The following is a 14132-nucleotide window of genomic DNA, read 5'->3' on the forward strand; positions in this document are numbered from 1 at the left end:
GTGGCAAACTCCTCCCCGACTTCCTGCCTGCCCAGACACACTGGAGCCTAGGCAGGGACATCCAAGGGTTCCCGCCAAAGGCAAAACACACACATGTACTTCCCCTTCCCAGAATGGTAGAAGAAGGGCTAATAAAGAACAACCACGATAGAAATGGTGAAAAAAGAAAGGAGCCACCATGTTAACACATAGGTGACCCTATTGTGCACAGCTGAGGCTGTGAATACAGTCTGTGGTAAAAGAATAGCACAATAGTTGGTAGAACACGTCCACTGCCACCAGCCATAACTATAGGATTGTGTATGTGACTAAAAACGTCACTGGGGCAGATAGAGGGATACTAGGCATACGGTGGTGTGTGCTAATCTCTCATTGTATCCTTCCTAAAACGGTTTACTAAGTATCCCTCTATCCTTAAGAACTGTAATTAGTAAGGGTAGGGAACAAATTCCACAGTAGAACCCAAAGGGCTCCAAGCACCACTGCCCATAAGAAGCTGTGTGCTGCAAAAAGTTAAACACAGATGCCTTAAAAGAGATATTGAGGAAAGTAGACTCCATAGTAAAAGTAAACCAAAGAGAACCAAGTTCCAAAAGTTAGAGGAAAAAGACACCACTCATTCAAGATAGAAAGAAAAAGGTCCACAAGTGCAACAAAAGGTGCTGGGGGTCTCACTAGGAGAGGATGAAACATACAAATGATAAATCTCCCTAACAATAATGCACTGAACATCTATACTCATGTGCATTATACTGAGCTGAACTTCCCTATGCAAGGAGGACTGACGAGCCTCGGTGCTGGCAGGCCCTTACAGTGCAAATGGTGCAGTAAAAGTGCATGTTACATTACAGCATGGATGTGCAAATATGACACTTTTCAGCTTTGGTATGTTTTTGCCTTTATTGACCATCTTCACTATGCAAGATTCCTTGGTTGGCAAAGAAGTAAAATCCTAGGTTGCAGTGTTTTATTCCTGTCTGTAAATTTGACAAAGAATCCAAGTCCCTTTGCTAGGAATGGATATTAAAAATGAAAATAACATTGTTCAGAGATTGAAGAAAAATGTGTGTTGCAATCATACTGTAAATCACAGATTCATGTCCGATCATGTATCCTACCTGAGTAAAAATATTGTGAGTCTGGCTTAAAATCCACTTTGCATCAGCATCTGGGGCTACTAGAAGCTTCAGTGTTCCAATGTAAACTTCCGTACACAGAGTCCAAAAGTGGGGATCGTGTAGACTGTAGACTCCTTGTAACTGCTGCACCTGTCATGAAAGTGATCAAATTGGCCATTATCATTCCAGCATTTACATTGGATATGCTTGTCTATGTCATTCTGTTAGTTGAACATTCACAGCATATGTTGGAACTTAGAGAAATGGAAAAAACATGGTCCTTTTTGCTTTTGCTGTGTTGATTTTGACAATCCCGGGGCAGATATAATGCACCTGCTCAGACACTAAAACACTATCTCTATTTACTTATTTAAAACATATTTTTCATAACAAACATTTTGGCGATGTTATTTCAAGGAGAAATGTTCTCTGTAAAATAATTAATTCATCCTAAAATAGCGAACCTTCACACCACCCAAAATACTCAGGCAATAGTTTGGACTCTCATTAGGTTGTATGAATAGCCAACCTTTGTAATAAAATAAAAAAATGATCTTGCATCGTTTTTACTGGTGGCTTGTACTATTAGACTGAATATGCACATTTGTTTCGCACCTTGCAATTAGCTTTAAAAAGTCCAAGTCATACAGTTTTTCAAAGTTAGTCTTTGCAGGCAACAACATTCTGTAACCAGGGGCACCGAGGTTATATAGGTAGCCAAACATATAGGAAATGCTGGGCACCCGGTTAATTATGCAACGCTCGGCTGTTAAAAACCCAACTGGTGAGAATAAAGGAGCCATCTGAGAAACCTTCTTCCGCCCGCCTGCCAGCATCAGGCCCCATCCTTGCTCGCCACTGTAATACAGCGCTGGATGAAAGGGTGCGGGCGCACAAGGTCCCACCCCTCCCCCCCAACCCCACCCCCAGCAAATAAAAGGCATGCCTCCAGATCACTGCCACGAAAGCTTAAGTATTAGACCGGTACTTAAGTTTGCATGATATTGAGATGCTCTCCGTGCCTGTACACAGGCAGGAAATATGAACAAGGGCATGTTAAGATCAAGGAGCAGCGGCACTGGGAATGCTGGGGCATAATTAAAGAAATATTTAGGGTCATTATGCACAGAGCTCCCTGAACTGAGACAGACCACGCCGCCCCCACCGCTCTCGCTAGCAGTGGCTGGCCTTCTCGAATTCCTTTTATAAAATGCCCCAAAATATGTTATCTAGATTTCATCCAAAGGGTTGGCGGACAGTCCCCCACACAAATTCCATTGGGAATCCAACACTGATTGGCTGATGCATGACTAAATATTTTTGCCCAGCTATCATTGTGGATTCTCAGATGCTAAGCTGCAAAGATGATGAAAAGGCGTTACACATAATGGGCGCAAGGGCGTGTCATTAATACTATAGGATACTACTACAAATCTGCCTCCCACTATTATGGAAGCCACAACCTTCTATGGGATCTAAATTTCCAAACGGTAGTCGCTATGCCCATGGCATAGCCAAAAGGCATACTGAGCAAGCCCTGCGGGCAAGGATCGCAGTAACCGGGGCAGGACTACTGGCTAAATCCAGGGTACCGTGCTTTTCCTGGCCTCTCACGAATGGTAGGTTTATTGCGCTCTTTACATCGGCCCCCACCACCATACACTGCTCATGACATCATAGACCATGCTGGAAATGCAAAGAATCTGGAAACTTGTCTCTTGTGGCATTGGATGTGTGTGGAGGGTTTAGTGACCAGAGCAATGGGGGTGTGGTCATGACAGGCAATTGAATGGTTTATAAAATATTTACAAATAAAAGGGCTAGAATTCCCACCCATTTTAAAGAGATGATTAAAAACCTGCACAAATGACATAATAAACCAACCTGACAATCTATAAACCATTCTAGTAATATGTTGAGGATAAAGGATGGATTGTAGTTTTGTTTCCTTGCTGAATTGAAGCCTACAATAACCAGCATGCAAAGCAATGCGAGCCTAAACAGACCACCTCTTGGTTTTACAAATGTACTATTAATACTTAAATTGTCACAATGAAAGAAGCAAGATAGGATCACATGCGTGTCATTGGTTCACATGCAGGCAGCTTTGTGCCCCCCACCTCCCCTTTTAGTATTGTTCTGCTACTGTACATGACTGATGAAGTCCGATAACCTCCATGCCCCCAGCCCCCCAGATAAATAGGATGCCCTGACACAGAATTCGCAGCAAAAAAGAAACACAAGCGTGACAAATGTTCACTTTAAAGCTCACCCTTTTCATATTGAACTCATTGCTCCATGGTATTATTGATGGGTTGTCACCTTTTTTAACCCTGACACAGCTCCCCCTACCCCCCCCCGCCCCCCCCCCCCCCCCAAGGAATCATTTTGTGCAGCCATTTCCTGGGCTCCGGCCTTGGTGGGCTCCTAGAGCCAGGCCTGACCACAAGGCTCGGCCTGGCTCGGCCTGACCCATGACATCTCTGGCTCCCCCACCTCTAGTTATGGACCCTGCAACAAAACAGTGATGCAGTCACTAGAGGAAGAAGTATTGCTTTACTCTTAAAGCGTGGGCTCCATTGAAATTCAAAATCACAGGAAAAGGATTTCCAAGCGATAGAAGGTGCTTTCTGTATTTGGCGTGAACATAAAACTATGGAGTCAATGCCCCAGTTACAGAGCCATATTTTTTCACTGCTGAAAGTACGAGTTGATTATGCCAACTGTCACTAAAAACCTTGCAAGAACAAGCGCAACCACGGAGTTGATTGGCTAAAATCTGGACAAATCAAGTTACCACACAGCATGTTCCAGCTCTCTCAAGTCATAGGTACACTGGTACCAAAAGATGGTGGTGCACAGAACAAACTTGACTGAAAGTCTTTAGGAGCAGTGCATATTCAGGCGACCTGAAACTGGATTTTTAGAGCTATGTACAACTTTTCGGTTTTCTTGTCCAGATCAAGAATTGAAAACATTTGGGAATGTTAAGTTGCTGCAATCAACGTAATGAGGAGCCGAGACAGTCAAGAATCATACACTGCACACAGAACTTTTGATTTGGAAAGTAGAGTATTACTCAGATGCAGCAAAAATTCCCCAAACAATTCATTTTTTTCAGTGATTTCAAATATTTGTAAACATAGCACTAACCCTTTGATAACACTGAGGCAAAGCATGATCCAATGAGGGAGGCGTTCGCTGCATCAGTATCCCAATCGATTGCTTCAGCAGTGGGACGACACTAGCAAAGGAAGACATAATTAAGGTTAACATCCATGTGCAAGGCAGTTCCATACACCTGTAGACATTTCTTTAGGAATAATATCGAGACAATTTTATTACATAGTAGCAAAAAGTACTCGCTCTCTGACCGGGTTCTGTAGACAGACATGACAACACTCATCAATTGTTGAAAACCATTGATCGTGTAGGTCACTGTTCCGATTAGCTTATCGCTTGATGTGCTCTGCAGTAAACTGCACTGAGAATGGGCGTGTGTGGCTGGCTGACATACCCCTAGCAGACACGGGGAGGGAGTTAGAGTTGGTGTGCGGCTAAATACTGGGACCTTCTGTGCACTCTCCCCACATGTCGCCTCACCCTGGTGTGGTGCAGTGAATTGCGGTGCATCATAGGGCCTTGAAATGTGGTTTTCGAGGTCCCATAGGGACCTCGAGTTTTGTTCCTCGTGTCGAGACCGGTCCTTCTACGACCATATTGATGTTCTACCCATTTCAGGCAACCATCTCATGTGTGAAGCTGCTGAAATCCGGGGAACGGGTTGGGATGTCCAAATGTCATGTCCTAACAGGTAACTATGCACAATTTTGTGCAGATTGGTGAAACGGTGTGGAATTGTATAAGGAACAACGCTCCCCCAAGGCACACATTTTGACTTTTACAAATATAGATGGCACCTAGGCTCTTCTGATGAGACAGTACAGTTAGTGGCTCTCTGCAAGGACCTGAACGCAATATGCGGTCACAAGTTCAACTCCCACAAGAACCAAGTCAGCCCTTCATCCATCGGACAGATGTAACATTATTTTGTCGAACAATGTTACCACCTATTATTGCAGAACAAACAAGCGGGAGGAAAGCATCATGAAGCTTTTTACAAAAATACATTATGATGGTAAATAGTAATGAGTGGCACTGTGAAGGAAAAAGTATTTATTTTAACACCTACTGAATCAATTCAAACTACCTTTAAAATTAGGTGTACACTAATTAATAAGCAAAGATAAAAGTTAATATAAAACAAGCACACAACAGAAATTCTAAAGATAGAAATGTAAGGTTGGGAAATGATTGGGATAACTCTACAGAACAAAGCAATTGAGTGGGTCCTGCTTTCTGGTGGTTTGCCGTCAGCAGATATCGACACTACTATCAGTGACCCCGGACCCCTAATCCCTGACCAAAAACACATGCCATGCCTGTGTTCAGTTGCACTCCGTTTCTACCACCACCAAATGTTGACAGCATTTACCGAAACTCTAGAAAAAAAGGATTGCAACTTCATTAACATAAGGTTTGATGAACAGAGGCTAGGTAAGAGGGAGATGGGGTCAAGGACTTTATTCCCAAAGTTACCCAACGGAGCACAGGGAGACAAACGGTATGTTAACTCCCCCCCTCCTCTCACCTCACCCATTCTTTCTGTCCCTCCTTGTACTCCATTGGGTATAAAGTCTTTGACCCCAACTCCCTAGTACAGAGCCTCTGGTTGTTGAACCTGGGTTAAGGATCCTTTCCTAGGTCTTACCTGGTGAATAGGATAGAGTGGGGTACTTACCTGAATTTGGGTAAATGCTTATTTAACTTTTAAAACTTTCAAGAGCACCACCACAGCCCACTGCATCAATTCGGAATACCTTACCTGAAGAGGCTATATATTGCAGCCTTTGACTTTTGGGCCCAAGCCCCCATACCATTTTAGGGTTGGACTTTAAGTCATAAGACTGAGGGAAGCTGTACTTGGGCTTATTCTGAATATTTTTATTCATTTTCCCTGCATCCGACTGCTCATCTGTTTAACACTGGTAACTAACGAATATGCATCTCTATTCGCCTAATGGTGAATGTGTATATGTTTTTGTGTGGCAATACTTACCTGTGATTTTTATATGCTTAGTGTGTAACCAAAGGCCTAATAAATATGGTAATACATAGAAGATATGGAAAATGTTCTCTACAGAAGGTTGTCCCAATTCTTGTGTATGGTGCCGAAACTGCCCTCTGCTTCCCCTGGAAATAATGGGCAATCCTGGAAGGGATATTTTGGTGGAAAATCCTAAATCTACCAATACGCATGCCTATCAGCTTAATAAAATACGAGCTGGGACTATCTTCAATCTACTCCATGGTTGTTTGGAAAACCGTTGCTTTACCGAAAATATATTACCAGTGACTCGCCATTCAATTCTATACGTTTACTCATAATGAGACTAATCAAAGTCATGGGGTGTACAAACAATGACTCCAACACTGTCAAGCAATTCTGGCTGTAGCGACCATGGAATTGGAAACACTGAAAAGAAACCTGGATGCAGAAAAATGGAAATTACAAGATTGGGACTGGATAGAGTCTGAACTGGAGAAATCCTGATACAAGCTCCATGCTGAGCTAAATCAACGCATAAGAGCTGTAAACACACTTCCGAGACACTTGAATACATTCCCTTGCTCAGAACATCGAGAACTGTTCTTACACTTCAGGCTAAACCTATTACCAACCAACCACATACTGTACGCAAGACGAAAAAGATGGCATCAGCGAATGTAGATTCTGCAGAGCGCCAGCCGGAACCCTTCAACATTTGATACTGGTCTGCCCTGAGCTCACACAACAGAGATCAAAACATCTGCGAGATGTGATAATGGCCTCACTAACGAGTTTTGGAAGAATGGTCGGAATACACATATAGAGGCAAAACCACCAAAATGACAGCATATATAGATACTATATTCCTGTGAGACATAGTTGACTAAACCTTCATGGATGACCACTAAAATCGGACAATTCTAAGGAACTGTCGGGCTCTTCATTGTCCAGAGCTTGTAAAAAAGATCATGGCAGATGCAATCCACGAGACTGGTTTTATTACCTCCTGTAGGACATTCTATAGTATGGGGAACAAGCCAGGTGGCCCTTACACAACACTCGGCACAGCCGCTATTAGTTTTCATTTTATCAAAAGTGGGCCAAATATGTAAAGACTTGATCTGCATTTTTATCCTTTTTAGTGTTTTAGAATTCTTTCCTCTATTGTCATTTTTTATCATTAAATTTCCTTTTTTCTCTTCTTGATGTAATATTGTAAAGCAAGAAATGCATGACAAGTGACTTTACTGAATCTAATTAATTTGAAGTATTGATACAAGTGTTTTCTAAAGGCTGAAGTCCTTTTAACCAAATGCACACAAAAAAGAAATAACTATTTATATATACCGTCTACCCTTATTATTGGTGTTCCTCTGTGTGCCCTCATTGTAGCCCTAGACCACTCCCAAACTTTTCCTGAGACTACTGCTCATCTATCTTACATTGACTGGATTTTGGATAACCTCTCAGCATCTTCCTTCCTTGCCATAAATGGGATGGCCTTTCAAAATCTTCCCAACGAGGGCTGGTTTTGGAAATCCATCTCAACACTGACACAAGGCAACAATACCACCTGATGGAAGACAGTCTTTCCTGCTTGCTCTTCATGAACCAGTGAGTGCAGCCCTCCAGGTTATTCCGTTTTACTATTGCCCCCCCACCTCCATTTACCAATAAGCATAAAAGGTCAGTCTATAACCTCCCTCACCAGCACCCCTATTCTTCGTCCCAGCACTCATGCCCTAACCAGACCGTATTTCTCATGTCAGGCTTCATTGTCCCATGGCATATTTAAGGGAAAAGGAAAGACAAAAGAATAATTAACAAAGAATAACATTACTACTCTCAGAGTTGACCCCAGTGAAATACAGCCATCTATCTAAATCCAGAACAGGGAAAATGGGAGGGGGTCTAGTTATTCACAGAGAAGAATTGCCAGTATCCATCTTGACTGATCCAGAGGAATCGGAGACTGAATTCCTGTCATTACAACTAACCAGATCTAGAAACCTAGTCAAATTTATTTTGCTGGACAGAACCCCCTCCCCCCCAGGCCAGAGACTAATTGAATTAATTACCTCTCTGACCGGGTTTCAAGTCTTTACCGTAAAGACACCAAAGCTTATGGTTCAAGTAGACTATTGGACAGAAATGAGGCTGGACAATAATGTGATGCAACTCTGACACCCTTGAAGACTTTGACCTTCAACCACTAATTGACTTACGAACACATAAGGTGGCCACACACTTGCTCAAATATTTATGCATTCCTGTGAGGAAGGGGCATCATCACAATTAAAGCTATCCTGGACTGATCATTATGCAATCCGGTTCCACTTATCACTACCTCAAACTCAAGAGTACTTGTACGATATTGTAAAAAAGTTAAGAAACAAGCCACTTTGAACTTGGCTACTCCTCTCCCAGTTTTAAAAATGAAAGTTACTCACCGTAGTGACAAGAGTACTCCTAGCCCTGAGCCCCCTTTCCTCCATCATTGTGGGCGCCCCCCCCAACTTGGGGACCGTAGCAGAACCTTTGGCAGCGAAAAATGTGAGCTACCCCTTTAAATTTACTATAGTGCGTGGGGGGCGCGGTCCAGGAACGCCCCCCACCCCTTCAGCCGCCTCACCTCAGTCCCCTTTTGACATATCGGAGACTTGTAAACCTGGCTGTACTGACAATTTTAACCCCTGGCATGCTAGCAGATTAGGGTGGGTGGGACATATGGAGGAAAGGGGACTAAGGACTAGGAGTACTCTAGTCACTACGGTAACTTTAATTACTGTAAGGAACCCATAGTGGCAACAGTAAACACAGATACAAGTGATAGTTCAAGGGTTTTAATTAAACTGTATAATGGGTGAGAAAAATGCCTAATCTAAACCTTAATCTAAGATGGGAGCAGGCTACGCCCATCAAAAAATAATGAGTCCTAGTGGCGTCTTGTCAAATATAAAGGGCCTATACTAAAAAACCTATTGCCAATCTTTGCAACTAAGTTACAAAATAGTGTGGGATAATGTTCACAAGAAAAGAAAGCAGTGTTCACCAAATGATAAGTCAGGATGGTATGGCTGGGGTCTCCCTTCCCCCCGTTTTTAGCATGGGACAAGGCAGGATCTTTGAGCAAAGCACACTCCTGGGCCTTGCCAGCACGAAGTTACAGTTCCTTTCAATGATGCCAGGACCTCCTGAGGGGAAAGTCTCTTTCCTGCAAAGTCTCTTGCCTTAGAAGTCCTGCTGAACCATAAACAAAAGTTCCTTTGGTAATCTTTCACATTCGGCAATTGCTCCTCATCCCTTGGATCCCCCTCAGCCAGGCTCCGATATTTCCTGCAACATTGCCTCCCTCAAACGGATTCACTACAGTCTTTTACTCAGTCTCAATGTCCTCTGAAACAATTATTCATTGTGGACATCCCTCAGCCGTGTTCAAACTTGTCATCACAATGCTCATGGGTATATCACAGTTTACCCTCAATTCGCAGGCATCCCTCTGTCGGGTTCACATTGGCTAGTTTCACAGTTCCACCAGTTTTCTCCAATGTATCAAAGATTTTCGAGTGTACAAGAGGTTTTGCTCGACACTCGTAGGACCACTTTGGACACTTCACGCTGGCCTCTCCAAAGGCCTCTTGGTTCTTGTAGTTTCAACAACCCAACCCCAAAAAAGGCTTCAGAGTCCTTCGAATGAGCGCCCGCGACACCTGACCACTCTGCTTCTGAACCTTTTACTAGGGTTTCTTTAAAGTTCAATTACACAAGTTCTTTGTTAAACAAGGTTGCCGCGTGCAACCTTGGGCTTCAGCACAGTTTGGTTTTACTATCTGTCTTCTCTGGCTCACCGGCTTTTTAAACTGTAGGAGTTTCTTGTCTCGGGAGTCAACAACGGCAAGCGCTTCTACCCGTTTTGGTTACCAGTGCGGGAGGGCTCCATGTGCCGTTGCCACCCGTCACACCACATGCCAGCTGTACTTCCCGGTTTTAAGATTTCCCTTTCGGAGTCTTCGCAGGTCTGAATTGAAAAAGGCAAGGGCAATTTTCTCCTCGTCGGCCCTCCAGGTCTCTCTGCCCTTCTCCTCTGTTTGAACTGCTGGTCTGGAATATCTGCTTCCTCATGCATTCGGCATTGCTCAAAGTGTGCTCTCGTGCTCCGCCTTTTATCCCTGTGGAGAAAGGGAAAGGGGCGTCAGGAGTGCATAGTTATTGTCAATTGCCTGACTCTTGTGTTGGGACATGTCAGGTATTCGGCTCTGGTGTTAGTCTGTTGTCTTTCACAGTGTAAGAAAGTGTTTGTGTCGGAAAATGGGGGTCAGGGGGTAGAACATTTGACTATCCTGCGGGGTAGGATGGGGAAAATGTGTTATAGGGAAGGGAATACCGTGTCTCACCTGTCGGTGTCCCACTTCCACTCCCCGAGGGCCCCCTCCCTCCCATCAAGATGATGCCACCCCGCACTGGTCCACCTCCAGGAACTGGATCCAATAGCGACGGACGTGTCCTGGCCACCTGGATGACAGATCCCCCCCCCCCCCCCCCCCCCGAGGCCTAGCGGGTGAGACACCTTCAGGTTTCTCACATTAATCATACGTCCTGTCCCCTTTCCTCCATCCTTATGGGCGATTCCAGCAAGCCAGCTGGGTGGAGCTCTGACCACATGCCTCATACTTGGGAAGAAGCAAAAAAGGTTCCTCAGAACCGCCTGACCAAACTCTCCATCCCGCCTGGAGCTGGTATCCAGAGAATAGTGTTTACAGAAAGCGGACAGAGCGGCCCATGTAGCCGCCTTACTAATGACTTCCCACAAAACATTCCTCTGAAAAGGGGACCACGGTGTGAGCATGGATCCCAGCCGGCACCATCTTACCCAAGGCCACAAAAGATTCTGAAATGGCCTCAACCATCCAACAGGCGATGAGGCCTTAGAGGCCTGGGTGCCGGGGACTGTGCCACCAAATGTGACAACCAGCACTTCAGACTTCTAGAAAGAGCTCATCAGGGAGAGGAAGAACTTGAGCATTCTCTGCAGATCCAAGGATTGCAAAACCCTCTCTGCCTCGGACTGTGGCTTTGGGAAGAACAGGGGCAGACATATTTCCTGGTTTAAGTGGAATAGTGAGACCACCTTGGGCAAGACGTTTGGATGAGTGCGCAAGATTATATTGTTGCTGTGGAAAGTAGTGAAGGGTTCACACGACAGAGCCTGCAGCTTGCTCACTCTACGTTCGGCAATGAGGGCCACCAGGAGAACCACCGTGTGAGTAACCCATCTGATGACGACCGACGCCATTGGTTCAAAAGGTTTACGCTTTAAGGCAGCAAGAACCACATTCAGGTCCCAGATGGGATGGGGCCTATGCACCGGTGGGAACAGTCTAGTCAAGCCTTTTAGGTGGGCTTAACCACCGGGTTGGTCGCTGAGAAGTCTGATCCGGTGAGTTTGTGTATGCCCAATGGCCGCAAGGTAAGTGCGACAAGTATGCACCTGGACCCCTGAGCAGGCCAGATGTGCAGAAAAAGACAACACGTGATCCAAGGAGCAAGAGAGCGGGTCAATGCCCTGTCCTTGTGCAGAGTATGGTCCCTGTGCTCCTGTACTGCGAGCGAGTGGACGGCCTCCTGTATGATCTCCTAATTACTTTCAGAGAATAGCGAAGGATGAAGTTTCAGCTGATCAGACAGCAGGCAGAGTGCCAGTTTGGCCGGGTCTGGGTGTTCCACTGCACTGTGATGCGTAGTGAGGAAGCCGCACCTGGGGATCGGAAGATGGACTGTCCCCTAGGACTGGAGCTGGAGGAGTTCCAAGAACCACGCCCTCGATGGCCGGGGGCGGGGAGGAGATCAGGGTAAGGCTGCAGCTCAACAAAGCCCAAAATTTGCAGAGGGTCGGCTGGAGCAAAGGGAGTAGGAGGAGGAAACTAGTATCACCTGCGGTAGTGCCAGCAAGTTGGAACCCATCCTTCAGCGACTCCTGGCCCTGACCCACCCATGATGCAAAGAGGGACATTTGGAGTTGTGAGGCAATGCGACTAAGTCCAGATACGGAAAGCCCACATCTGGAAGAGAGGTAACAAGGAGTTGGTGTAATTCCCACTCATAGGTGTTGTACCGCAAGTGGCTGAGCTTGTCTGCCTCCGCATTCCTGTCCCCCGGTAGATGAACTGCCGAAATCCAAATCCCCTCCGACAATACCCACTCCCAGATGTCAACACTGCTTCCATCCAAAGGAGGGGAGACCAGGTCCTCTGACGCAATGGGCCTTCTGTCATGCTCAATACGCCCACTACCTGGAAAGGGTATCAGAACGGCTGGGTGGCATAAAGATAGCCCTGTGGGGACCACCCGCCTGAACCCTGTGGTCTGGAACTGCTCCCCAAAGGAAGAGGACTGGATCCACCCAGGGCCGCCCATTCTCAGGGCGATGGGGCCACGGGAGGCCTAATGTCGGAATCTAAGGTGACTGACGGCCATGCAGGTCCGGCCATGTTCTGGTCCCCCGTTTTGGGAGCCTGTACAACACGTTAGGAGGGGGAGCCCCGCAACTCCTGCTGAGTTTGACATAGCAGAGGACTGTTTGTGTCCTGACCCTGAAGCCGAAGCACTGACCTCGGAGAGGGCTCAGGTAGGCCTAAGGCCCTTAGCCAGCAGGCTGGAAGTCAATTGTTACCCTGTGTCACGACCTCCGAGTGGGCTCCAGGAGGCTTTTTGCCCTCAGCCGCCGAGCTGGTTGTCGTATGGGACCGTGCCTCAGGCTTGCGTCTGGAACCGGATCTTGAAAGTCCCTTGCACCCCGGTGCAGAAGAAGCAGCAGAGCTGGAGTGCCCCTTGGTAGTCTGCCCGGGAGAGCCCCTGGGCTCCTCGGCGAGGGAGTCGGCAGCCTTATTGGCCTCAGGCCTACCACCAGTGTAAGAGTCTGGGGGATCCCTCCCAGATGGAGGCCAGAGAAGGAGTCTTCAGGCTGGGGTGTCTTAGAAAATAAGGGACTTGCCTTCTTGTGATGCAAGGTCTTGGCCACAAAGTCCTTCAGATGACCGGGAGAGTGAAGTGTTGCAAATCTCCCTCTGGCTGGAAAATCGATTCTTCAACGAACAATGACCGAGAGAGCCAATAGCCACACACGTGTCCCAAGGGTGATCGAGCTCAAAGCACTCAAGGCAGAGTGCATCGGGGTCTGAGGTCTGGAACGACTGATCGCAGGAAGCGCATCTCATGAAGCCTCCTGCTGCCAACATTCCCCGGGGGAAAAGGCACCGAAGGGAGGTGAAGAAATTGAAAAAGAAAAGAATCGGTAGCACACGGAACGCCCAAAAAGTCTGTCTGTGCCAAAAAAGACTGAGGTGAGGCGCTGCAGGGCGGTGCCACTGGGGCGTTACCATGCCCCTGTGCGCTGTACTAAATTTAAAGGGGTAACTCACATTTTTCGCAGCCAAAGGTTCCGGTACCGGACCCATTTTAGAGGGACTTCCACAAGGATGGAGGAAAGGGGGCGGGACGTACGAGTATGAAACTATGGAGACCCCAACCTCTCACTATGTGAATTTGAGCAGGAACTCGTCTAAAATTGATATTCTTGCCCCGCTCTTTGCACAAAGGTCATGTTCTCACCATTCATCAAAGCAAAATGGTTTTCAAAAGAACTTAACCTACGTTGAAAGGTTAGAAATTTGGAAACAAAGTGACACTGCCCTGGAACGGAGGATGATCTTGATCACCTTAAGCAACTCCAGTTACCTCCAAGAAAGAAATAACTAAACAAAGAAAGCTTATTATGGACATAGAATTGATATGGTGCCCAACACTGCAAAACTATATTAGGTAGTTAAAGAGCTCTGCAAAGTCTCTAGTGGTCCGATCCTTAATCCCTCCCAACTATTTGCAATGCAATTATCCTTATTGCCTTT

General features: G+C 46.0%; 1 protein-coding gene across 1 annotated transcript in view; it reads right to left on the minus strand.

The window, feature by feature from the left end:
- SLC30A7 (solute carrier family 30 member 7) overlaps positions 1–14132 on the minus strand; it is a 529473-nt gene that overhangs the window by 56383 nt on the left and 458958 nt on the right. Inside the window, exons 9-10 of the mRNA XM_069641566.1 lie at positions 4272–4362; positions 1119–1268 (exon numbers count right to left, since the gene is read on the minus strand). Coding sequence (XP_069497667.1) covers positions 1119–1268; positions 4272–4362 — 241 coding nt within the window. The remainder of the gene's footprint in view (positions 1–1118; positions 1269–4271; positions 4363–14132) is intronic.

This window comes from Ambystoma mexicanum, chromosome 1q, assembly GCF_040938575.1.
Source record: "Ambystoma mexicanum isolate Mex_15411 chromosome 1q, UKY_AmexF1_1, whole genome shotgun sequence".
Taxonomy (NCBI): domain Eukaryota; kingdom Metazoa; phylum Chordata; class Amphibia; order Caudata; family Ambystomatidae; genus Ambystoma; species Ambystoma mexicanum.